Source organism: Rhipicephalus microplus, chromosome 8 (genome assembly GCF_043290135.1).
Source record: "Rhipicephalus microplus isolate Deutch F79 chromosome 8, USDA_Rmic, whole genome shotgun sequence".
NCBI lineage: Eukaryota > Metazoa > Arthropoda > Arachnida > Ixodida > Ixodidae > Rhipicephalus > Rhipicephalus microplus.
Window position 1 is genome coordinate 83,068,720 of NC_134707.1, and position 26,727 is coordinate 83,095,446.

General features: G+C 47.9%; 1 protein-coding gene across 2 annotated transcripts in view; it reads right to left on the bottom strand.

Annotated features, from left to right (window-relative positions):
* Positions 1 to 21,855: 21,855 nt before the first annotated feature.
* The window catches only part of LOC119165649 (uncharacterized), a 46,713-nt gene continuing 41,841 nt past the window's right edge, over positions 21,856 to 26,727 (bottom strand). For both annotated transcript variants that reach the window (XM_037417755.2, XM_037417754.2), the window contains 2 exons: positions 24,055 to 24,150; positions 21,856 to 22,015 (listed from right to left, as the gene is read on the bottom strand). In XM_037417755.2, the coding sequence (XP_037273652.1) occupies positions 21,876 to 22,015; positions 24,055 to 24,150 (236 nt within the window). In that variant the 3' untranslated portion in view covers positions 21,856 to 21,875. The remainder of the gene's footprint in view (positions 22,016 to 24,054; positions 24,151 to 26,727) is intronic.

Below are 26,727 nucleotides of genomic sequence, written 5' to 3' on the forward strand. Positions count from 1 at the left end.
CTAACAAAACTCTCCCTTGCGAAGAGCGCACCCCGCGCGTAGAGGAACGCCTCACGCGCGTCGAAGCTTCGATTAATCACCTCCTCACCAGCTTCTCGGTACAACGCATAGTAGTAGAGGTTACCCAGGCTATTCAAGCCTGGGCAATCACCCAGTTTCAACCCAAGGCATCGCATTCCCGCTCCTGCTCGGTGACCAGTGAAAGCGCAGCTCCACGGCGTCGTCGTAAGGTGGCTACCACCACCCCGCCGTCGGACAATCCGGCCTCCATGCCCCTCCCTGCCTCTGAGGATTCCGAGTGGGACATGGAGGACCAAATATAAAACCTAAGACAGTCACCATGGCTACCAATCGTACGTCCCGTTCAAACATTCTGTCTAAATTCGAGATCATACAGTGGAACCCTGGAGGCTTCGGGAACAGGCGAAAGCGTTCACATCTTTCCCTTTTCCTCAGCTCACTTGGCTCTCAGCCGGCCGTCTTGGCGCTCCAAGAATCTGGCCTTGCTCCATTCCTTTCTGGATACTGCTCCTATGTAGGCGGCACCACCACTTGCCTCCTCGTGCATAAAGCTTACACGGCGATACAGATTGACCTCGATCTGGATCTTCCTTACGACTACTGCATGATATCAGTGCTGTCTCAGCGGAGGGGCCAACCATCAATACATATCTTAAACGTGTACTGTCCCCCTCGCCTTGCGAGGGCTTCGTTTGCGCATCTCTTCCATCGGGCGCTGCGTATAGCGGCCCGACAACCACTGGTGATTGTCTTGGACTTTAATGCCCGCAGCCCTCACTGGGGTTACCACTACGAGAAGGCCCGGGGCAGAGAGCTCAAGGAGCTCATTTCCTCGCTGAGCCTGACGCTTCTTACCGATCCGGCACAACCCACACGTTCCGGCAACTCGGTCACGCGAGACACATGCCCCGACCTCTCCCTCACCCGTCACATCCGCGATGCTACATGGGAAAATTTAGGCGAAACCCTAGGCAGCGATCACTTTTTACTCCGCATTTCGTTCACACCGCGGCAGAAAACGCGCCAACACTGGGGCCAAGCCCGTCTCACCGATTGGACTCAGTTCAGAATGCAACCATTCCCCGCCGGCCTCTCCTCGACCGAATATGCAGCGTGGGCATCATATGCTCTCCTTATGAAACAAGCGAACACTCGCACCCTTGCAACCTCTAATTTGACTCCTGCAATCGATCCACACCTCTTACATCTTTGGCACGCTCGCCGCGGGCTCATAAGGCGCTGGAAACGCAACAAACTTAATCGGAAACTTCGCGCTCGCATTGAGGCGCTCACTGCAGAGGCGGCCGCATACTCCGCACAACTTTCCGATGCTAACTGGGCAGACACCTGTTCGAAGGCTGCAAACCAGATGAGCTCTAAGAGTGCGTGGCGACTCTTTAGAAGCCTTCTAGATCCCTCCACCACCAGAAGAGAAACGCAACGCCAGCTCCACCGTGTTCTGCATGCCTTCCAGGGCACTACGGAGGAACTCGCGCGAGAACTTTGTGACCGCTACATCTGCCGCACAATTGATTCCGCAGGCCCAGCATATACGTATTCCAGCGCCCCTAACACCGACCTCGACGCCCCATACACGCTTTCTGATTTACGATTTGCCCTCACGAAAATGCGAGACGGGGCACGGCCCCTGGACGCGACGGAATCACAGCATCGCTCCTGGCAAATCTTCCCGACCAAGCACACCTCTCGCTACTCCACCGTATAAATTCGATATGGGACGGCTCTCCGCTTCCAACGAAATGGACCACATCGGTCGTGACATTCATTCCCAAACCGGCAAAGTCCATTAGTATTGAGGCACTGAGACCCATCTCACTTACGTCTTGCGCAGGCAAACTCATGGAAACCATGGTTCGCGAACGCCTTTCCGCCTACTTGGAGGCCAGGAGGACCTTTGCCGACACGATGTTTGGCTTTCGCCCGCATCTGTCGGCGCAGGACGTCCTGCTCCAGCTTCAACACGATATCATAGAGCAAACTACTATGCGCCATAACGATAAAGCCGTGCTCGCTCTAGATCTCCGCGGGGCGTTCGACAACGTCAAACACAGCACTATACTCACTAACCTGTCTACCACAAACTGCGGGCAGAAGACTTTCAACTACATTTACGCCTTTCTATCACATCGCACCGCCTCCATTCGCCTTGATTCTACCGAACACGGCCCGTACTTATTAGGCACGCGGGATACACCTCAAGGGGCAGTCCTGTCTCCTCTGCTTTTTAACCTGGCGATGATGAACATCCCCTCTCATCTAAGCGAGGTCGAGGGAATACAACACGCACTATATGCGGACGATATCACAATCTGGACCAACACCGGCTCCTTAGTGCAAATTGAAGAACGCCTGCAAAAGGCTGCCCTTCTGGTGGACACCTACGCAGCTTCATGCGGCCTGGAGTGCTCTCCAGCTAAATCGGCTCTTCTTTCAGTCTCTCTGCTACCGCCGCCTAAAATTTTTCTTCCATCCGGGCCAGTCCCGTCAGTGCAAAATATTCGGGTTCTTGGCCTTCCCCTCACATCGTCCTTGGATCCAAAGGGCACAATAGCAGGCCTCAGACGCACCAGCGAACAGGTGAGCCGCATGATACGGCGAGTTTCTACCAAGCGCGGCGGCCTCCGCGGGTCTCAGTCCCTCCGATTGGCCCACGCGTTTGTGACCAGTCGCGTCCTCTACGCCTTGCCTTACCTTCACCTGCGTCGTCGACACGAGCACTAGCTGGACGTCCTTCTTCGTTCAGTATACAAACGCGCTCTGGACCTACCTATTGCAACTTCCAACAGCCAATTCGCGGCTCTGGGGGTACACAACGCCTTTGCAGAGATGCGCGAAGCTCATCGCGTTAACCAAATCAATCGACTGTCGCAGACGCCTTCAGGGCGCCGTCTTCTACACAGACTTGACCTTAACCCGATATCTGACCAAGACCCTCGGCAGCCGGTACCAGAGCTCTGGCGTCAAAAGCTATGGGTGGAACCTCTACCCCGTAATATGAACCCCGACCTCCATCCTGGCCGTAGACTAGCACGCGCCGCGGCCCTTCATACGCGACACTCCGATCGTCCTGGTGTTTCCTACGTGGACGTCTCGGGTCCCTCCCCCTCGGGTCACTTCACGGCTGCCGTGATTACAGAGGGCAAACACGTCGATGGCCTCTCCTTTCGAGCAGACACAGTAACGCACGCTGAAGAGGTTGCCATAGCTTTGGCCGCCTCTCACCCTGCCTCACGCACCATCCTGACAGACTCGCGCTCGGCCTGTTCTCAGTACCTTCAGGGTTCCATTGCCCCGCTGGCGGCTAGCCTGCTACAGGCAGCGTTTTGGCGCTTTAACCCTCATCCCATTCGTATAGTCTGGACCCCAGGTCACTCGGGCCTGCCCGACAACGAGGCGGCAAATGCCGCTGCCCGCGCTTCCCCTGTCCGGGCCGTTGCCCCTCCATGTCCCGAGACGGAATCTGGCAATGCCAACCTGACGCGCTTTCGCGAAATTTCGGCTTATTACCGGGCTTCGCGCCGCCTCTACCCGGACCCCGCACGTGGTTTGGAGAAAGCGGACGAACGACTGCTACGCCGCCTGCAGACGAACACCTTTATCAGTCCGGCGGTCGCCAGGCACTTTTTGCCGGAAATCAATGGCACCTGCTCGACCTGTCATGTCCTCGCCGACACATATCACGTCGTAGCATCATGCCCAGTTAATCCCGTCCCTTTCTCATCCCCTTTTTCTATCCCAAATAGAGAGGCTTGGGAGGAGCACCTGCTCGGCTGCTCTACCTTGGCTGCACAACGCTCCTTGGTGGAGCGCGCACGGGCAGCTTCCAGCTCCACTGGCGTCCCGGAATAGGGTCTTGCCACTCTAGCACGCCGATGGGCCACGTCGGCACTCTCTAGTAGACTTTTTCTGAGAGAGAGAGAGGAAACTTTATTAGAACTTGGCCGGCAGCTTGGTCTTGGTGGCCTCAGATGGCGGCGCTGAGTCCCTGAACTCGGGCGGCATCTTCGGCCTGCCGGACAGCCCAGAGCTGGTCGTTGAGCTCCGAGCTTCTGAGCGCCGCCTCCCAGCGGCGGCGTCGCCGACGGAGAAGGTCCCCCGCGGCTCCCGCAGACGGGACGGCGGCGGGAACGAGTGAGCTCGAGGCTTCCTGTTGCCTGGTATTGGCAGCCGCCATAGGCGCATCGCGAACGGCGGCCGTTTCTCGACCATTGTTATCGGCGCATTCCCAGAGCATGTGGCGCAGCGTTGCTCTGTGCCCGCATGCTTTACATAGATCGGTAATGTGTAAGTGCGGGTAGCAGTGGCGTAAGACGACCGGGCTGGGGTAAGAGTGGGTTTGTAGTAAGCGAGACTTTTTCTGAAATAAATGTTTTTTACCACCACCACCACATCGTCGATAGTTATAGCGCGAAAACAAAGCAACGACACAGAGACAAGAAGGACACGAGCGCTAACTTCCAGCTGAGTTTATTGCGCAGAGCGCGAAAATATATAGAAGAGACAGTAAACCATGTGAAAAAAAACAGAGTGGCACAAAGAGCAATATATGAGTAAGAAAAAAAAAGAAAACCACAGAAAAAGGTGAAGAAAATCCTATAAGGAAACTAAACACAAAAGTAAAAGTAATATAACTACTTGCGCGCACCGAAACCTTAGAGGAACCTTAGTTCTTTCTCGGACAGAGACACGAAGGGCTTGCTAACGCATCACACCTGTTCGCGTGCCATCTGCGCGGCCTCGACGATGACTCGGGTGTGCTGACACCTGTGTTCGTACAGCGTCACTGTGTCCTTGAAAAGAGGCACACAGTTGCACTCAGTGCAGTGCTGAGAAAGAAACCCATTTTTCCCGTATCTAATATGGTTAGCGTGTTTTCTCGTTCTGTTCTCGCGCTATAACTATCGTCATGTCATGCCAACTAGCCCAAGCTGCCACACTTCTAAGTCGCACATTAGATTGAGCTCGACAATAAGCCGCTTCAGATCTAATAAAATCATCCGTGAAAAGACGTGCCTGGGCAACAGGCGCGTTCTTTCTATGATGCGGCTGACTGTACAAAAACACCCACTGGTCTTTGCGAACGTGCGACGTCCGCTGCGTATCCGCTCGCGACCAGTCCTGGCCAAGATATCTGTTCTTGCTTCTCCAAAAAAAAGGAAAACGATATCGGCCCTTCATTCACAGGAGCTCAGAAAAGGGTTTTGTGCCATTGAGTTTCTTGTTCCATCAAAGGGTTCCTGCTTGACCCCGCCGCGGTGGTCTAGTGGCTAAGGTACTCGGCTGCTGACCCGCAGGGCGCAGGGCGCGGGTTCGAATCCCGGCTGCGGCGGCTGCATTTCCGATGGAGGCGGAAATGCTGTAGGCCCGTGTGCTCAGATTTGGGTGCACGTTAAAGAACCCCAGGTGGTCTAAATTTCCGGAGCCCTCCACTACGGCGTCTCTCATAATCGTATAGTGGTTCTGGGATGTTAAACCCCACATATCAATCAATCAATCAAAGGGTTCCTGCTTGAGTGTGCCCTTGCTATTTCGAAAAATAAACCTTATAGCGTTCCTCGGGCTGTTTGCTGTGCTCTTTGAATCGGAATTATTTCATTGCTTTCCGAAAAACAAATGCAAGCATTAATTACATGGCGCTCTATTTGCACGTGGTCTAAATTGCGTTTATAATAGAATCAGCTGAAGAGCCACGGAATGATACCATGTATTTCTTTCCTTCGTGGTGCAATTATGAGTATCTCAAGGCTAGCCATATCTTTCAAAGAAATCTAGGTATAACCTAACCTTTAAAACATTGTCTTAAAATGCCATCGTACACTGTGACTAATCGTGCGAAAACACTCATGTTGGATGGGCTCGAGAAACCAAAATATTGGCAGATCCCATGTACAATGGAAATCGATGATACGCGAAGCACGAATGAGAAAGGTTGATGTGTCACCTTAAAATCAGCACAATGTTACGAGGTGAAGGTAAATTATGTCGTACATGACTCCCGTGTCCTGGTTATCATGGTTGGATGTGTCGTTTATCTTCGTCATCTATTCACGTCATGTGATACCAAATTTAGTGTAGGTGGAGCTAGCAAAACGGCCCCGAGCACGCTATTAGCGTGGTATCGCGTCATGTTTTTACATGACACGCGTGTCAGGATGATCGCGTTTGCACCAGTAATTTATATCGTATTCCATTGACGTCACGTAACACCGAATTTGGTATATGTGTAGCGAGCAAAATGACCGCGAGCGCATCATAACGGGACCAATATACTCCTATGTAGCGTTGACGCACCCGCACGCTGGACAGAGAGACATTACGTTAGCGAAACGCGCGCACTCTATAGGCGGACGCCAGGCACGACCAGCGTCTGTCGGCGCAGCCCGACGGCAACCAGCGTGAAATTCGTGCCGATGAGCTACCCAGACAACACTGCGTCTCCCTCTTTTCATGACAGAGGGAAGCCGGACGTGCTCAAACGCGCATGCGTCAAAGCAACGCAGCGCGGCTCACGCCGGCGAGTATATGTCTGCAGGACCAGCGCCTGGCGTCGCAACGCCGGCGTGACGCGACAAAATGAACGCCGCCGAGCACGCGCACCGCATCACATGGAAATGTATTGTCGCCTTGACTGTGGAATGTAGTCATCTTCTCACATGACACTCATCTTATGATTATCATGTTTGCACCAGTCACATACCTTCGTCATCCATTGACATTATGTACCACCAAATTTGGCATATGTGAAGCTAGTGAAATGGCCACGAGCGCATCATTACTGTGGGATGTAGTCATGTTGTTACATGACACGCATGTCACGATTATCATGTTTTGATGTGTCATTTACCTATGTTGTCCATTCGCGTCTCGTAATATTCAGTTTGTACATGTGAAGCTTGCGAAACCATCGCGAGCGCATCATGGGCGTACCATGTAGTCCTCTTTTACATGACACGCATCTCACGTTTATTATGTTTGCACCGGTATCATACCTTCGTCATTCATTCACATCACGTAATACCAAATTTGGTATAACGATTGAAATGCGGGGTTTAACGTCCCAAAAGCACGATATAATTGAGAGACGCCGTAGTGGAGGGGTCCGGAAATTTCGACCACCTGGGGTTCTTTAACGGGAACCCAAATCTGAGCACACGGCCCTACAACATTTCAACCTCCATAGAAAATGCAGCCGCGCAGGCCAATTCGGTATAAGTGGAGCTAGTGAAACGGCCGCCAGCGCATCATGAGCATGGCATGTAGTCATGTTGTTACATGACACGCATCTAATGATTATTATGTTTGCACCAGTCACATACCTTCGTCATCCATACACGTACCTTAATACCAAATTTGGTATATGTGATGCTAGCGAAACGGCTGCGAGCGTATGATGAGCGTGGCATGTAGTCATGTTGTTACATGACACGTCTGTCATGATTTTCATGTTAGGGTCTGCGCTTGTGTTCACCATGAAATCATGTCATACTATACCAGTTTTGCAATATGTCATGTGAACAAATTCACCGCAAAAGCTGCAGGACCATAAAATGTAAGTCATGACATTCATGACATACATGTCTTACTTTTAATGCCATGACTAGCCAAGTACGTTCTTCATACAGTCACGTGATGCCATGCCAAGTTTGGTATCAATACTATAATCGAAACGGCCATGAGAGCTAAAAGTCGTAGGTGGCTAGATAGATAGATAGATAGATAGATAGATAGATAGATAGATAGATAGATAGATAGATAGATAGATAGATAGATAGATAGATAGATAGATAGATAGATAGATAGATAGATAGATAGATAGATAGATAGATAGATAGATAGATAGATAGATAGATAGATAGATACGCTCATCGTAGCCGAAATTCGCTAAGAAATGCTTCTCATTTAAAAAACGAAACCACACGCAAACACACTCGTTGGCTAAGTAACACATGCGGAAGCTCTGTTTACGTGAATTTGGCTGTGCGGCCACAGAAAGTTTCGGCGAGGTATAGTAAGCCGAAAAAGGGCTCATTACTTTTCGAATCAGCGAAAAACCCAAACGTTGTTTGGGACACGCAATTTCACAATCACACAATAATGCAATGAAGTTATTGCGTAAAACGTGATGATATACTTGGTTTCACACGAGAAGTTTGACGTTCTTATTATATATATATAAATGCAAGTGCAACTTTTGATATATGCACCAAGGGCACTGCTGAAGGTCTCAAGATAAGGCACAGATGACCTAACAGTGTAAGTTGCGGTTATGCGCACTCGTTTGCCCGTTTCTCGTTCTTTGATACGGGACGCTTTTAGCTCTCCCATAGTAGAGTAGCGAGTGCTCGAAATCGTTAACCACTTTTTCTACAAAGGCCGCCATGACGGCTTTAAAGCCTCCCAATGTGGAGTACCTAGTACTCTTAATTGTTACCCACTTTTTCTAAACACGGGATCATAGAGTAACATACTTGTTACTCTATGACCGGACGGCTCCATGCTCTCCCATAGTAGAGTACTCTAAATTGTTAACCACTATTTCTAAACACACTTTCTTATGCTTCTAGTAAGATGGCCACCGCAGTCGCCTTCTTGCCAGAAGCACGGCTTCACTCGTGGGCAATCATTTCCACTCTAGCAATTCCTTGGGTCCAGCTACCCGACTGCATCAAATGGCTCGCACCATCTATCTCTTCCTTTTCTTCTTTCGCACTCCACGTGTTCGTGGATCTCTTGTGCACGCATCAGCGTCCTCGCCCTCTTCTTCTACTACTACACACACACGGGCCCACTCGCTCCTTGGCACGTGCACTACAGATCCTGACCCGTAGGTCGCGGAATCGAGTCCCAGCCGCAGCACCCGTATTTTGGACGGATGCGAGAATGTTTGAGGTCCACGTACTTCGATTTAGGTGCACGATGAATAACCCCAGGTAGTGAAAATTTCCGAAGCTCTCGATTACGGCCAACTCTCATAATGATATAGTGGTCTTGGGACGTATACCCCAAGAGTTATTGTGAATTAAGCGCTAGCAATCAGCAACCGGATGCTTGTTCTAGACTCAAAGATCCACAGTGCGCGCTCATCCAGCGTACAGCATAGGTCGGCAAAAGCTCATCAAAAATCTCCCGAGTCGGACTCACTCAAACTCGCTCATCCGGACACTCACTCACACTCAGACTGGTGGCTCGATATCAGTCTGAGTAAATCGGAGTGAGTCGATTCATGAGTCTTTTAGCTCAGAATTAGATTAGTCGACTTCAGTGTGAATGCTCTTTCACGCCGATGTGTTATGTAATTTTGGGGCTCTTGGCACGTTTCGATATAGTACATTCGAATACTAGTGATGAGTGGTTGTAATTTAGTAAGGACATTTATTTCTTGAAAAACATGAAAATATAATACCTATTTGTCTAGAAAAATTCTAGAAAAGTTGGTGGGCGAGGTCACAGTACCCTGTCTCCTGCTACATAACTTACGCCTCTCTTCAATAAATATTCAATCGCTACATAAACGATGGTGCATTAGAATACGTGTGAATATATACCTGAGTGTGTAAACGAATTTAGGTAAGGTTGATAGTTACGCTAAAGATGAAAAGATGGCACTGCCAGTGGGGATGGTGTGCACTCGTCCAGTCACAGGCGTTCTTAGACATTTGTCTGGATTTCATTTTTTTTCTAATTTCGCGTGATAGCGGTTACCGACACCAGTGGTGGTGGCTGTGGCGGCGGCCAACTGCAACTGCCACTACTATTGTGGCGAGAACATGTTGCAATAGTGATTGTACTAAGGACAGCTAAATAAAGGCGTCGGCGTTTGTCAGTGCAGTTGCATTGATGCGTTAGATTGAGAGACCCTCGCTCCCAGACACGCCCTAATTTGTTTGTAACTTCGAAGGCGTGCCTCGCTGGCACGGCATGAAGTGGCTCTGGGAGTTTAAAATGCGAAAAATAGCCTTTTCACGCTGCGCCCGCTTAGCAAATGCCATCTGGGTACCACTGGGCTGTCATCTGATGTGACAACAACCAGCGCAAGAGGAAGAGATTGCTCAATACTGCCTGTTAAGTTCGCAGCGCATCGCGGTAATTGTGCCGATACGGTGTTTTGCGATTGCACAGACTTCCGTCCACAACGAAAAACGCTGAGCTCCACAGCCTACAGATATAATCGCAATCGGCAGGAAAAACTACGAGCCAAGTGAAGCGTACGAGTGAGTATACTTATTGCGTTTATTGAAGCGCGACTCCAGCTGTTCTACTTTAGAGCAGCAATTTGCGTGCAGTATGCCTGTAGTATGCGGCACAAAACTATTGCAGTACTCTTTCGCAGGCCGCACGTCATTAATAGGTTATACGTATTACGACTCAGGCGTGGATGCACGCCCCACACATGTTTAGTACAACAGTAACAGCCTACTATAGCGATAAAAAGAGACGTGAACGGCGCGGAAATCATGGCTTTCGACTCGGTCAAACTGCGACGTACCTTCACCGTCACAAGGCAAATCTACACGTGCTTTCGGCCGGCGTCACCTTAGCATTTTAAAATCTTTTTCTGGCTGGCACTTTTGCACCGCGTGTGGGTTCCGAGTGCCCAGCAGGGCTGGCAATTGATACACAAGCAGTGCATAAGCGTAAGGTGGAGCCAGATTCTAGCGTTGCGTTGACGCCGGCTTACCGCACAAATTCTGCGCAATGAGTCTTTCCTCTGCACTGAGTCTTTCCTCTGCTCGTTTTTTTTTTTTCAGTTTGATAATACGTACCTTATGAAGTTGCTTCCATAGTCTGCAATCCACGAGCTGCAGACAATCCGGACTGTTTTCACATGAAATCAGCATGAAGTTCCAGCAAAGGAACAGCGCAAAACTTGCTTACAGCCGGACTCGGGTTGTGAAGTTTCGCGTTTAACTTGCAGAGCGTCCGCTCGCATGGCAGTTGGGGGTGTTGCTTCGCCACGCGTGCAACAGATGGCGCCACACGCTTTTCAATATGGCAGCAAGCACTGAGCTCGCTGTGTTCTGGTGTAAAGAGAGCACGAAGGTCACTTGGCTAGCTGCAGCGGACGCGGTTGCTGCAGGGGCGTCCTGCACAAAGAAAAGATTGAAGCAGTTGTTATTACACGTTTATTCATGTGTATATTTGTGCGTTTGTTTCGTGCGTCGTTCGTTGTGTTTGAGCGTAGCGCTTTACGTGCCGAGCTTGTATGCTTGCTACTGCGGGCTCGTCCATCGTATGAACTTTCTGTGAGTCCTTTTATACTTCAGAAACATTCTGCATGTTTTGAGCTGCTTCACAATTTTTTAGCTACATTATTTGTTATTTCGCTCTAGTAGCAAAACAAGCGCTCAACTGCTTCTGTGAAGACACGTTTCAGTTTAATGTTCTTTCGATTTCTATGACAGAAGAATCAACCTTTTGGTAGTGACCCTTCGAACACAACTAAGCGCAGTTGTGGCATGAAACCTTTTAAATACCTTTTGTTCAAATCCATACAAAGAGACAAAAATTTTCAATAATCAGTGACTACGAGAAGTGCTGTTCCCTCTCGTAGATGTGTTTGCGCCACTGCTTGATTTCTTTTCGCATGCGTGGCTCAGCGCCATATATCACTGCTTACAGTAAGACGGTTAGTTGGGCCTGTTGGTTGGGATCCATCGTGAACTTGTTTACAGCGCAACACCAGAAACACAGGACTGGGAAGAAGCAAAAGGGAAAGAAAAGATGGTGCCGTCATTTCTTACTTTTTTCTCCTTCTCTGTCCTGTGTTTCTTGTGTTGCGATGTAAACAAGTTCACGATCGATCTCACTGCTTACTTCATAGCCTTCGCCTGCCAATTTTAAAGTCAGTGAGATGATGTTGAGTTTAACAAAATACTTATAGGGAACTGCGAATACTAAAGCATTAATGTCTAGTTTGACGCCACTGAGCTTTCTTTCGAACTTTTCGCTCCGAGTACTGTTTTCTTCCAGTTTCGCTGAATTTTATGTTATCAAAAGAAATTGCTTGGTCTTGGCAGCGGAAATTCCCGGCCCCAGTGGAAAGTCTTCTAGCTATAAGACCTGTTATAGCTTTGTCATCGCCCCAATACACTACACAATTCTCAGCGCAAACCGCGCCTGCAGTTTCCGAGAAGTTTCGGGACTGTAGTAGATCATGTAATAAGATCATGCGCACTCCACGAACTGTACAGATTATTCTGGAACACTCGTCACCGCGAGTGATAATGCTAGAACGTTCGATGGCAAGAGTATAAATGCCGACGCACTTACCGCTTGTCAGTAGTTGATCGACTGCTGACGCTCCATTCGCTGCTATCTGTGCAGGACTGCTACTGTAATTGGACTTTCCGTTTACCGGGCACAGATTCGCTCAAATAAACAGCTAAATCCCACCATAAAGTCCACTGTCTTCGGCCACGTCACGACCCCGTGACAATATCTTTTTAATGCGAACATATGAGCTGTAATTATGTGATGCTTTAGATAGGTGCGTAAAAACTCGTCCGTGGCGGCTGCATTTTCAATATATATAAAACAAACACCTTAGAACCAGTTAAGATTGGGATGACATATGTAAGCCCGATGGTTCACGTGATCACGATGACACGTTGAAGGACTGAACTGCTTGCTCACTTCCTGGCAAACTTTGATTTCTTTCCGCACTGACACTTATTTACAAATAAAGGCTGGGTCGCCACCAAAGCATCCGCACAGTGCTCCCCTTCTCTCCATTTCTATTCGTTAAATACCTCCCGTCTCATCTGAGACAGCCTCGTGGGACGAACCCCTACTCTATGCTTCACCAATGGAGCAAACAACTCCGTTTTCTCAGAGATGGGCCTCAGCCTCTGCGTTCCCACACTTTGCTATCCTCCAAGCATCGGCTAAGAAGAACTCCGTCATTTCAACGACGTACAGCTTAAATGATCCTTTCGTGCGACAACAAGCCTGTCTAGATGGCCGGTCGGCTGTCTGGCGTTAGTAGACTCGATTCTGCCGTATGTCCACGCGTAATGTTACAGCATGGCGCCACATTATCTTGTCGGAGCCGTGTCGTGACATCGACAACTTATTTCTAAGTCTGGCTCACCATGAGAGCGCTACAGCCGGGTGACTCTCCAGCACAAGGTGCAGTGAACAAAAGCACACGGGGTTCGACGACAAAGACGCGTTCCGAGGAGAACGGCTTAGTCCGCGTCTGGGCAGCCTCTTTTCATTAACTTCCCTTTTCGTCGGGCGCCGTCTACCGACTGGTCATCCTTCGCGTGCCCCAAACATAAGTGAACCCCTTGTCACTTTATTTAAATTGATGCTGAATTCATTGGCAGTAAATAGTTCAGGAGCCCTATACTTTGTGTTTGTGGCAATTATATCGTGGTTTCGAGACCTAAGAAAAGTGAGATGAGATTTTTTAGCAGCCACACCCTCGCGTTGCAACAAAACAACGTTGCTTTCATGAAGACGTTAGCCGATGGCTACCCTACACGAGGACATGGAGGCGTGACTAGCGCTTACGCAACATTTGGCGGGAACATCCCCCGTCATTAGCTACCACGCGATGAGGGCGTCGTTTTAGACACCCGAATAAGTGATACCAGAGTTTAGTCACGTCACTTGATGTTGTGCTATGTTACATAATTTTCAAACTCGTAACTCGTTGCCCCGCCGCGGTGGTCTAGTGGCTAAGGTACTCGGCTGCTGACCCGCAGGTCGCGGGTTCGAATCCCGGCTGCGGCGGCTGCATTTCCGATGGAGGCGGAAATGTCGTAGGCCCGTTTGCTCAGATTTGGGTGCACGTTAAAGAACCCCAGGTGGTCAAAATTTCCGGAGTCCTCCACTACGGCGTCTCTCATAATCATATGGTGGTTTTGGGACGTTAAACCCCACAAATCAATCAAACTCGTAACTCATTATAAAGTGATTTTTGGTCACGTGGTCATAGTGGTGCCGTCACGTTACGCGATTTTAGTCTTGTGGATAGTTGTTACGTCGAGCTACGCGACATTGAGTAAAGTTACAAAATCGCCAAACGCAGTTATTTTGGTTAACGCTAGACATATCGGCGCATGTGTTGCGTGAGTAAATTGTAGGTGCAAGCGGGTGCATACAACATCATGACAATTCCATTTCACACTGTCAGGCCGCAGCGCGCTTCTTTTGCACTTAGCTTCTAAGTCTACGTGCGACAAGACACACACAAAATATCCAGCAGCCGTTATGAACGTCGACGTCTTTATTTAGCGGTGTTCAGTACATTCACTAATGCAGGGGAAATATTTCAAATAAAAAGTGATCCATTCGAGGATCACACGGACATGTGTGACGAAAGGTTATGAAGTTTCAATCATTTCCAAGCATTTATAGATAGTTAGTACCAGTAAAGGAACACAGAAAAAATTGGTACGTTGGAACCAATATTTCACTCTGAAAACAGCTGCGCCAAAACCATACAAAGGCAGTACCAGCCTAAACACTTCAGCTAAGGAACCAAGATCTGGTCTTCGCCAACCACCATCAGTAGTAGGCCTGGCGTTCTCCTGCTCGCCGGTCAGCGAATCGTCTGAAATGGCCCTTGCTGGCTCTAAAGAGAGCATCCCCGATGATGGCGTTGATGAGCGAGAAGACAATTGCTGTGTTAACGGTTGCTCGCCGTCCAAGTCAGGCGTTGCGGCCAACAGTGGTTGGAACTCGTCTTGCAATACAGAAGCCTCAGATCCTTGCAAGTTCACGTACTCAGCCGAAGCTCGCTCAGTCTCCCCTTTTGTATTCTGTTCTGAAGGCGTACACTGGTTGCCTGATAATATCTGAGGTACAGGTCTCACCGTAGCTGTTCCTTGGATACCCAGCATGTCAAGATTGAAATCATCAACCGTATCGTCAAACGGCCCGTTTGTGAACGTGCGGGGTCGCTTTGAAGGGCTGGACGCTAAAGTATGAAGCCTACCTTCAGAATGGCATTGGATGTTCTCAAACGTTGACGTGTCCTTGAGCTCAAAATCGGCAAGAAGATGCAGCTTTCGCACCCACAAATCCGTGACACGTATGCGTTCACTGAAAGTACCTTCCAACGACGAACGATGGCACGAAACGCTTCTCTGCAGCTGGAACACTACGCTGGAACCCAAACGCTTGTCGCCCGGTTCGAGACGTTGCTCGGCAAACTTGTCCGTACTCTTTGCGCGTTTGAAGCTTGTAAAAGCATCCGGTTCCCGATTGCCACCGCCGACGTGTGCCTCTTCCGCCAGTGGCATTGAATCGAATTCGAGAGAAGGCTTGGGACGCCCGGGTCTGGAAGTGCGAAGCTGTGACTGAGGGCTCTCGACCCCACAGTACTTTTCATTGGCGAGCTCGTGGTTTGACGCAGCGTCGTGTGCCATGACGGTAATTTTAAAGCAAGTCCTTTCGCAAGGTTTTGCTTCACTGCCTTTTATGTTAGCGTATAGTAAAATATTGTTCAGATTTAACGCTAGAAGCACGCATCATGCAAACTTAAGAGGTGCGTGACACTCACTATTATCCCTCTCTATCAGTTCATGTAATGACGCGCTAGATTTTAGATCATCCACGTGTCGTCTGGCTGGACAACGCCTGTTTTATTTCATTCAATGTCAGTGCGAATGCGCGCTCTTCAACGGGAGCCGTCGGTCCGCCTTAGTTCAGAGAGTGGTCGTGATGTGACGCCACATGAGGGGAAGGGCTGCTTGCATCACGTGTGCGTCTGAGCGGTTTCTCACAGAGGCTCAATAGACGTGGGTCCCTCTCCAACCTCATGTGTCTGTCAGATTTGTTTCTTCGTGCTCCCTCTTTGAGGTTCGAAGGAAGGCCGCTGCCACCTCACAGTGCTAGTTATGCAGCAACGTCGCCGTAACGCGTCCCCATTGGTTGCCCGCATAGCGCTACAAACGGCAACGCGCCATCTGTAAACATCTTATCACTTACAGAGTTACTGTGACCGCCAACATTTTTATCACGAGGAATGCAAGACACCGCCCCACGGATCTGTACACACCTGAACAGAATATTCCTTTATCTTATTCCCGTCGTGAGGCACTGCAGGAGGGGCTTTCTTCCCTGTGACCGCGAAGCACACGCGAAGCCTGGGCGATGGGCGAGAGCAGGAAAGGGCTATAGAAAAGAGGGTGGTGAACAACTGGATAGGGTTCATCTGGCCAGTATTGATAAAATAAATGAGGCGCTGGGATAGGATTTTCATATCGATTAATCTGACCACAGGTGCAGACGGCTACAGTAGAACAGTGAGACCAGTTTCACAGATTTTGGTCTGCCATAGAAATACCTGTCATGCCAGTTAATTCATCTTCGCGCGCTTTCTCAAGAATATCTTGTGGCCATGTAACTTATTGTGCACACATTCAAATATGTATTGTTGCAGCTGTTTAGTGAGAGAATAGTTCAACTAACGTCTGCTGCCGCTCTGATTTCGCGCGGTATACACGTGACTCGCTAGTACCAAAACGGGAAAGTGATACACAAAACGTAAACCGTTTGAGTATCAGGCAATATTTAAATGCTATCAGAAGCGAAGAAAGAATTTCAGCCGTTATCAGTACATATCACTATCCATGCTCTCGGTTACCCAGAAAAGATACGAAGACTAGACGCTTCGTACAAGGCAAATGCTTAAAGCTTGAAAGTGGCGTTAACAGCGATAACGAAGACCAATCCGCACGAGGAAGCTCTCTTGGTCAACGGATTAACTAACTTGAGCTAGGCTACACACAGCCGGGTCGCCACCGTCTAGCTCAACAATCGTATTGCTGCTTTCGAAAAGCTTCGACTAATGTAGTCATCCGTGCGTGCAAAGTGTGGAGAGACGTACGTCGCAACATCCATGGCCAACGAGTCTTATAAACACGATTGGACAGATAGCCAACTTAGTCGTTGTGGCCTAGAAAACACTAGCTGGCTGTAGGTGTCATGAATGTAAGTGCCTGCTGCACAGTCACTTCGGCAGCGTATAAAGCCGGCAGAGATACCACGCTAATAGATAACCTATAAAAACAAAAAGGAGCTCAGAATAAGTAGGCTTTCACAATACATAATCGGGTCTTATATAACCTGTCTGTCTTCCTTATTATTGAGCCGTAACGACACAAACAGAATCCTGTAGCTCAAAATGTTTTGCGAAAAGAATGAATTATAAAAAAGGTATGATTTTTTTTCCAGTAGCGTGAAATAACCGAGTCGTAACCATTCCTAGTTGTAAGTCATACTGTATTATTATTATTATTATTATTATTATTATTATTATTATTATTATTATTATTATTATTATTATTATTATTATTGAAAACTGGGGACCATCTCCGCGAAGGGAACCGTGATGGGATGCGAAGCAGCGGTGGTGCACACGGCATTGACCCGCTTAAACGCACGTCGACGCGGATGCTGGAAGAGTGGTTTGAAGTGAAACTCGGTGTAGCGTTTACTCGAGTAAACGTTTATCTAAAATGCAAAGACACGGGAGGTGCGATGCGTTGAAAACGCTTGCGCTCGCCTTCCTTGGCTCGCCTCTCGTCGGTGTTACCCGCGCGCTTTCTGTATTCTCGAACGCGATCGGTGTTCTTGACTTGAACCTCGTCGGTGTCGCTGGTCTTCCACTGACGACACTTGCATTCGGCTTCCCTCACTCACGTCTCATCGGTGTTGACGTCGCCATTCACGAACGCGATCGGCTTCGCTAACCCTCGCAACGCCAGCGACAGCCGGGAAAGGTACGCGCACACTAGCGGGAAGCATGCCATGAGTGCGTCCCGCCCCTCGGCAGAATTGCGCGCCAAGCAACGGCGCTTTCCCCATTGTCGGCGCCACGAGATTTTCAAGGTGCGCGCAGCGCGTGTACCCACCGGCTCGTGGCTTCTGCTCGCCGCCAGATGGATATAGGTGACACGGGTGAGATGATGCTCACGTGAGGAGTGGACTCGAGCGTTGCGAGCGACGGAGAGGGTAAAGCGAAAGAAAGCTGACATGCGGCAGGTGAGGGAGAGAGACGTCACCGCGCACTGCTAGGAGGGCGTGAGCCACTTGGCACATCTCCAACACCTGCGGCGAGAGGAGTGGTGTGGACAGAGGGACAGCGTTACAAGAGCTAGTCAAAAGCTGCTTCGCATCTTATATAATAATTATCAACGTTATCTTTATCGCAGTTGCTGTTTGCTTGCTGCTTGTTGTTCTCACGATGCGTAGACTCATACGGTTGCAACGACCCCCCGAATGCTTGAAATGTGGGTTTCTATGAAAGATTCTCCACGAATTGACATATACCTCACAAGATGTATATTTCTTGTTGCTTATATTTTCCCGTACTTCTAGCGCCTGCTTTCAGTTATGCTTAAACAACCACACAGGAGTTCGCCAATGTAATCTGCGCAGTGTTAGGTTGCGCTTGGTTGAAAAGTGCTGCGTAGCGAAAAACTTCTGCACGCTTCACGTATCATAGATGATATGGCACCGGAAGCACCTTTAATGGTTCCCGATGGACGCGGCTCAGGTATTAACGATTCCCACGGTACGTGGGATCTGCTGAATTTGGTGCTTTTGTTTCCGGGCACCCAGGAGCACGGATATCAATTTGTAATGATACCGGCTCAAGCGCTGTCTTTTCTTGTGCTAGCTCAGAGGGCCTGTCCCCTACGCGACACGAATTAAGCTATGTGCGCCACTTCTTCGTTGCTGCGCTCACACTTTCCGTGCGGAAGCCCATCATTGCAACGCATGTTACGCAGCCTGTTCTTGCACTAAATGGGTACAACCATTGAACTGGTACGCGCACAAAATAACCGGTACGTCGTCGAAATATTATTGAGAAAGTGCGCAGTGCTAAACGAACTAATCTAATATGCATTCATGTGGTGGAGCAAAATCTGTAAAAATAATCTCACTGCTTCCTTGTTGTCCTTTGATACTGCGATGAAGTAAATAGATACGAAAATTGCACCTGACACTTGGTTGCAGTAAACTTTGGTGCGTCAGCGCTTCAGTTGATAGCTAGTTTTAGAAATAGGCGCGACGCACCTTATAGGGATGTCATGATGCACGATTGTAGCATTAAGGTGAAACTTCATTACACTTGCACGCTAACAAAAGCATCAGTCAAGGCGAACTTTTCGAAGGCACTTGCTCTGAAAATCTGTCATGACACAAGCCGCCGAGTCGAACCGTGAGCTCGACGACGAAAAGTATTGCGGTGGAGGGAGCCGTCGCTCACAGTTTGTGGCTACGAGACCTGAGAGTTCCAAGTTTTTGCTCGAGCTCGATTCGAGAGAGCTGAGGGAAGATGCACACGGGAGTGGTAGCAATGGACCGCCGGATGTTGTTTCGAGCATGAAAGATCTACAGAATATGGAAAAGTTTGTCGAGCAACCTCGAAGACCAGGCGATGAGCATATGTGCTCTAATGTAGCCTACGGGTCTCGGAGGAGCCTTTCATCGAGTATTGCGTCGTTGGAAGGTCCTTTCAGTGAAGTTAAACGTGCCCCGGAGTTGTGTACGCGACAACAGCGTGTGCTGCCTCATCACGAGTTGGAAAACAGCGGAAAGGCTTCTGAAGGTGAGCTCAAAACTTCTGCTACCAGCACCTCAACCCTACTCTGCACATTGTCGCCAGGGTCATTGGAAAATCATGAGGAGGAGGGTCACGACTTCAAGCTTCTGACACCGGGTTGTCAAGGAACAGCGACGTTGAAACCTGTGCCTTGTGTGTCGTCGGATGACTTGCGTACGCCTTCGGAGCGGAACGGAAGAGTGGATTCTGAACGAGGACCCGTCGAGACGAGCTTGCAAGGTGCTGAGGCATCTATATTGGAAGACGTGCTCGAACCACGGCTGACCACGATGCCGGGCATAAACGGAGAGCCCTCGCTTCTGCAACAGTGGGCGTCTGGCTCGGAAGAGCCGGAAGAGGAAATCTTGGATGATGTACAGGCTGACCAACACTTGAACGCCCGGCCTAATATTGTGGGCCTTTGGCGAATACCAGACTTTGTTTTCTTAGCTAATGCGTTGCAGCAGCTGATTCCGCTCTACTTAATCGGTGCAGCTATTTACGCTTCGAGCTATATATTTGAAACTGACGACTTTTTAGCCGCTCCGGTAATTGTCTTTATTATATCTGAAAGCGTAGGATTATTTCTTATGTGATGTAACTTTTGGCCACGTATCTGCGTGCGATCCCAGAATGAAGAGTGCTTCATTTTATGCCAAATGATGACACTGCAAATGGTTGTTGTACCAAGCAAAGCTGAATAAAGGTGCGGACGTTTTAACCCGAAGCGCGATATATTGTTTCTTTCATTTCACACGTATGACTTAGAAACTACGTGGCAAAGATCATTCACATTTGACATTTCTTTGTAAGATGGTTACCTTCTCTCAGAACCTTCCGGTACATTGTTGTGCAGTTTTATTAGAAATCATCACATAATTCTTGTTTAGCTTTAATTTTAATGATAAAGAAATGCAAATATTATTTGCAACAAAAATGGCATTATTTTTCAATTATTCACTTGTGCGGCAGCTTCGTTAGTTTTGCATGCGCATCCTTACGTCATATCTCACTCCTAGATAGTACACCATCTCGGCTTCCTAGATAGTACACCATATATGATTGATTTGTGGGGTTTAGCGTCCCAAGTAGTGCACCATATATTTCTATGTTATCTCATGATACTGCCTTACAAGGAATCGGGCAACTTAGTTGAAAGTGGCAGCTTGTGGAAGCAGGAGTTTGTTAAACTATCGTACTAGCTATGCTCTGCGTCATGAAATGGCTTACGTCAGAATTTATCTCCGACTAGCCTGATACCTGGCCTACTGCATGTGTCTATCTAGGAAGCGCCAGAACTCAAGAGTGGGCAACACACATAGGCTTTCGTGTGTGTGCCTGTGTGCGTGCGTGTGTGCTCGCGCGCGTGAGGTGGTTGCGTTTGGCTGTAAAACGCGAACTTGTTTCCTACAGATACCGCTCTCTCTTTGGCGTATTTTAGTACTTGGGAGACATGGGAGACAGAAGGACCAGGAACTTTACTAAAGTTCTGAGGAGTCGGCCACTGCTGTCCTACAGAGGACCCCTGCCTTGCTGTCAGCTAGTCGCATGTTGTAGTCGGGAGGCCATGGGTCTACGCTCTCTCACAGTACTGTTTCATAAGGCACTGCCAGAGCATGTATGCTAAAGTACAGAAATCTTCCCCGCGATCCGGGCAATGAGGATCTGTCTCTGTGTGGAGCCTCCTACGAAAATCTCAAGATGGGTACGAACACGTTTTAAGTATTCTGAGCTTCAACATTGTGTTCTACTCAGTTTTGAATTAGGATATGAACAACTTCGCCGTTTCCTTTCTGTTGCGAGCCGCTTTCTTGGTAGAAATGAGAAAATTCTTCAAGAGCGGGTGCCGCTGCAACGACAGTTTCCATGATTGTTTTTGAATAATAGATGAGAACACCGATCAGTGGAACAAGATAATGCATCGGCAGATAACAATGAAAACGTCACACCTGTTTGAAGCCTGTTTGAATAGATTCTGTCGGTAACATTGAATGTACCATTGGACATCCATTGATACCAGAACAAATAAGCAATACAAAAAAGAACTAGAAGGACGCCTTATTGCATTTACACTAGATAAAGGGTGATTCAGCGGTCGTCGTTATTTTCTTTTTTCTCGCGCAGGCGATTTCATCATGTGTTTAGCAACACTGTATTATTCATACAATAACTGTTACGGTGTGTTATTTTTTGAAATGAAATATAATGTAAACAGCGACTTAATCCTATAATGAACGAAGAAGACCACGTGACAAAACAAAGTACGGCTTTATAGCATGCAATGCCTTGATGTCGTTTTTCGTAAAATAATTTTCGGAGAGCGGCAGTAGTTCTCGAAAATATATTTGCAGTCGGGATCCGGTTGGTGAACATCATGTTCGGTGACGAAGAAGAAGCAGTCGGTCCTTTCTGAAATATAAACACAAGAATGGTTCCACTGTCAGGACCATGAAGAAATACGACAAAAGAAAGAGTATATGGTTGTGAAAATATTTTTATTTAAATATTTGTAAAGGAACGCCATGTAAATATTGTTTATGAAAGATTTCTAGCAAAGAAAAAAATAAGAAAAACCTAGTACGTGTCTAAAGCACAAGAAAAAAAGAGAAAACAAGCACAAACTAGCACCTAGAAGGTGTCCCAGTAGGTTTAAAAGCAGCCCTCAAGACATGATTATTTATAACCCATCACTTACATGTGAGGCATGACTCACCCCCTCACAATTTTACAGCGCCAGCCGGAAATGTGCGTTTCTCAGTCAATAGTTTTCCCTTGTGTCGAACCTCTCCTGTGATTTGCTTTCACTCGGTAGCTATATGGTCCTTTTAATTTCATCCTCTCCGCAACGCGTTCTCTTATCACACCTCGCCGACTCATTGATGCAAGCAAATGGGTTTTATATTTCGTAACCCTTTGAAGCGCCACTAAACGAACCTCTCGAAGCATAAGGGAGAAACGTGTTAATATCTTCTCGTCCGTCAAATTTTCGAAGCTGTTCTCAACACTAGCAGCTCCCGTGACGCCTGATGGCGGCATGGCAGCTGCTGTCGGGATAGCATTAAAGGGCTCAGAAGTTCCGGCATCGGCGTCGTTGTTCGTGAGCGAAAAATTGTCATCTTATGCATGACCGAAAGATCTTGATCGATGCAAATAAAATAAATGATAATAAGTCCTGGAGCAGAGTGGGGACCGAAGCAGAGTTGAGCGGGTCCGAGTGGAGATAGAACCCAGGTCATTTGCGTGCAAGCGGATGTTCTACCACATGGCCACGCCTGTGCTTGTGAAAAGAGGGAAAAGAAATTTTTCTGCTTGGAAATACAGTGACAGTAGCTTTCATGCTTCACATGCAGACGGGTTCTGTATACATGCTTGACAATGCAACATGAAGTATTGCAGTAATAATGCGTGGTACAAGCGTCCATAGTCAACGGGCGTCGAAATATGTGATCATCATAATGGCTTCGTGGTTGACAATCAGTACCGCACTACAAAAGGCACACACGCTAGTGCGCCTATTCTTTTAGGGTTACTTATAGTGGGTGCATAGCAATCTTGAATAGTTTTCATGCACTGAGTGTTTGAAATACGCACTAGGAGCAGGATATCACTATCGCGTTCAACTCCTAAAGGTGAAGCTTTAGGGTCCATTCGCACAATGGTTTTTGAAACTGCCTACCATTAAAATTTTCATGGGGATTGTGAGCTGTGATCTGATTGACGCCTGCTTCGTGGTGGCGTAGAACTGTTCACATTATCTTATTCGGCTTCTCGAAACCCTCTGAAACGCTGCTTACGTTACTGTGTGTGAAAATAAAAGCTGCGGTTTGTGGGCAGTACTTCGCCTGTCTCAATGCGATTGTCCCATTCCTTGCATTGCCTCCATTGCCTGGCACACCTGGCAGAAGCACCGAAGATCACAATTTACATGGATTCGGCCTTGAAGCACCGCGAACAGCAATCCAAACTTCTTCAGAATACTCTGGCACATGCACCGTTCCTCTAGCTGAAAAGTAGCCAAACGCTCTTTACCTGGGAGGCTTCTGGCTGTTGACCACAGCTCCTACAAAAACGGCATAGGGCAGCACAAGAAAATGAAGGAAGTGTATTGCCTGCTCTGTCTCCTCGCACATGCGTCGTCATAACGACGGACAGGCGAAGTGGCGGCTAATTTTTCTGCCCTGTCACGCACCCATCTTCATTGATCCGCCAATTACACAACCAGGTGGATGCATGCGCCTTGAAACCTGAAATTCAGTGATGTGTCTGCCGCGCAAGCAGTATAAGAAAATATGCACTGCATAGGATGTGAGAGCGTCGAAAGTTTGGATGCCGTAAAGCCACGCTTTCCACGGTATTGGCTAGTATTTTTCAACAGGCATTGTTTTTTTGCTTTTATCAACGGCACCTGTTGTAATGAAAATTTTTGTAAAGTGATAATATGAACTAACCTCCCGGCTTTGGATAATGCCCTGTGATGATACACCTTGAGTTTGCGTGCAAAACGGGATATCTGTGCCGGACTTCCGGAGGTAGCGGTGTCCTACCTGCAAAATTGATATGTTTCCTTCTTTCAGGTTCGCTTTCACCCAATGCTTACACCCTTCCAAAATCACACTTTAAATACTAGAAAAGCATTACTTGACGTTTAGAGACGTAACCCTTACCTTTACGTTCAGGCATATTGGCTGGGAATACGAATATTGCGGTATCTATAGGCCCTAACTTGCATTCTTATCATGACATTCAAAGCTAATAGAAAAAAGAACTACGAAACCCATCCCAAAACCCTTTAGGCAAGTCTTCTTTGCACCTAGAGTGAAGCCACTCTACTTGCCGAAACAATTATTTTAATTGCTGCAGGCTACCCTTGTAAGTTGCGTTAAGAGCTTGTGAGGCGCGTCAAACAAAACAGCAAAATAAATAGGTGGATTAGTTGGTGTCGATGCATGATAACTTAAGGTAACACGAAAAATACAGCACACAAGTAAAAGGCACCTTGTTGTGTGTGTTCCTTTTTCTTTTGTGCTGTAATTTCGCGTCACCCTAGGTTGCCATGTAAAATGGAAAACCGACAGAGATTTAGGAATCACCACTTATAGTACAAGCCAGCAAAGCTTCGCAGTCATTCCTTACACACATGACATATCACATCGCCTCATGAAGGTAGCCAGTAATGCGAATATACGGTTGATTTTTCCACGACTGATGAACTTTGCAAACTTTGTGAGTCCACCTAGGATTTAGTCTGTTCCTGCACAATGAACTTAAAAAAATTCGTCTCTTGTGAAAAAGAAGTCATTCATTCTTTCCTATTGTCATGCCACATGAAATACTCCGAACAAATAAGCAAACTAACAGACTGCGTTAACAACATTCACCGTTCTTGAAGTGTAGCAACCGTTAAGCTTTGTCAACATCTAAAAAGCCGTGGTTGTGCTTTCGCACTCTAGAAACTGCGTCGTCAAGGGCACAAGAAACAATAAAACAACCAGTGAGATGTTTAAGGAAGCTCAAATCACTGTTTAGGCACTTGTTTGGGACACAGTTTGATGTACGACTTTCTAGTTTAAAATTGTTGTTTAGCTTCATTGGCTGAGAAGTTTTAAAATAAAAATCTAGGTTAACTTTGTAGGTAAGTATTCACAATTGGACATTATACAGTGACATAAACGTAATACCAACAACAATAGCCAACATGCATTCAGTTAAGTCATGATTGAGTGCGCTGGGGCCTCTATGATGCAAATATTTATTCTCAATATTTTCGGGAAGGGTCCACCCTTTGGCAGGGTAGGAGTTAAGCTAATGACAACGTTCAAACTTGTTTACTGCCGCGTCCCTCTCGCCTTGAAATATATTTACGACAGTGTGAGAAAACTAGGAAGACCGAAAAAAACGAAAGAAAGAGAAAAAATTGCTTAATTTTTCTGCGTGCTTTTCGCATTGAGGCCATTTTTTTTAACTACCTTTCGAATCAATATAAATGGTGCGGAGCACGCTTGGTTGAGAGTGGCCGTATACCTTTTGCGTCCACGTGTCGATTGGAAACGGTCGCCTTAGTCGCCGCCTCATTCGTGCGCCTGCTGTATCACCGCGCTGGTGAAAGTGGCAATGCCGTGACTTCTAGGGCCCTGGATGGCTGTGTGTGTCCTTCGGCTACTCGTTGTTGCGTGGGCTTCACACCGCACTTGGCCGTACAAACGCTTGGGGCCAATCCCCATGCCACCGAAGTCCATCGCAGCTGTACTCTGGTGCGATGTGCTAGTAGCGCGACACCTTGAAAACTCGCATGTAAGCCATGAGCAGCCGGGAAGCGTCGGAGCAGGAGGGTTTACAAACCGGGTTCCACGCATTATACGTCTGCTCCCAACATACCGTGTCCGCAAAGACGGCGGGCCTCTCTGTTGAAACGCTGAACTCTCATAATGAACCGAGACATGGAGCGCCAGCTCGAGTCACGACGTGGCGAATGGGTGCACGAGGCAGTCGTATACTGATATGCAATGTCGTGATCTTCGAGCGAATCTGCCTCGCACATTGCAAGGCTCCTGCAACGAGTCCATTTACTTTGAAGACCCAATCTTCATTATGCTTGTGGTGCCCACATGGAGCACCAACGTGTCCCCTGCGCTGTCAGGTACTCCAGCAGTGCAGATACATCGAAAAACATAGCGTTTAGAAAATGTGGTGGACGATTGGGAGTACTTGGTACTTCACTATGGGAGAACACTAAGTCGTCCCTTTGGCCTCGCACTTGATGAGGTCGTGTTGACAAACATTAAGGAAGTATCATCAACGACAACATCACGAAATGAAACACGGCGTTGTAAAATTGGTCGGGCTGATGTCCGTATGGACATACCGCATGTTAGTCATCCCGATGAGGACACACTTCGTAGGAAAATTTGGGTATATTTGGGTAGTAACAATTTTGGAGGGCCCGAGACACATCGATACTTGCCAGCACAAGATCATCAAAACCATATGTGAACTTTCAACGAATTTCGGCTCTAGAGAGTTCTGTTTCGTGTTTTCACTCTTCATTGTTATTTCGTTTTTGTAACTTTGTTTGTCATGTCTTATTTTTAGCTTTTTTGTTTCCCTCCCTCCTTTGGTATTCG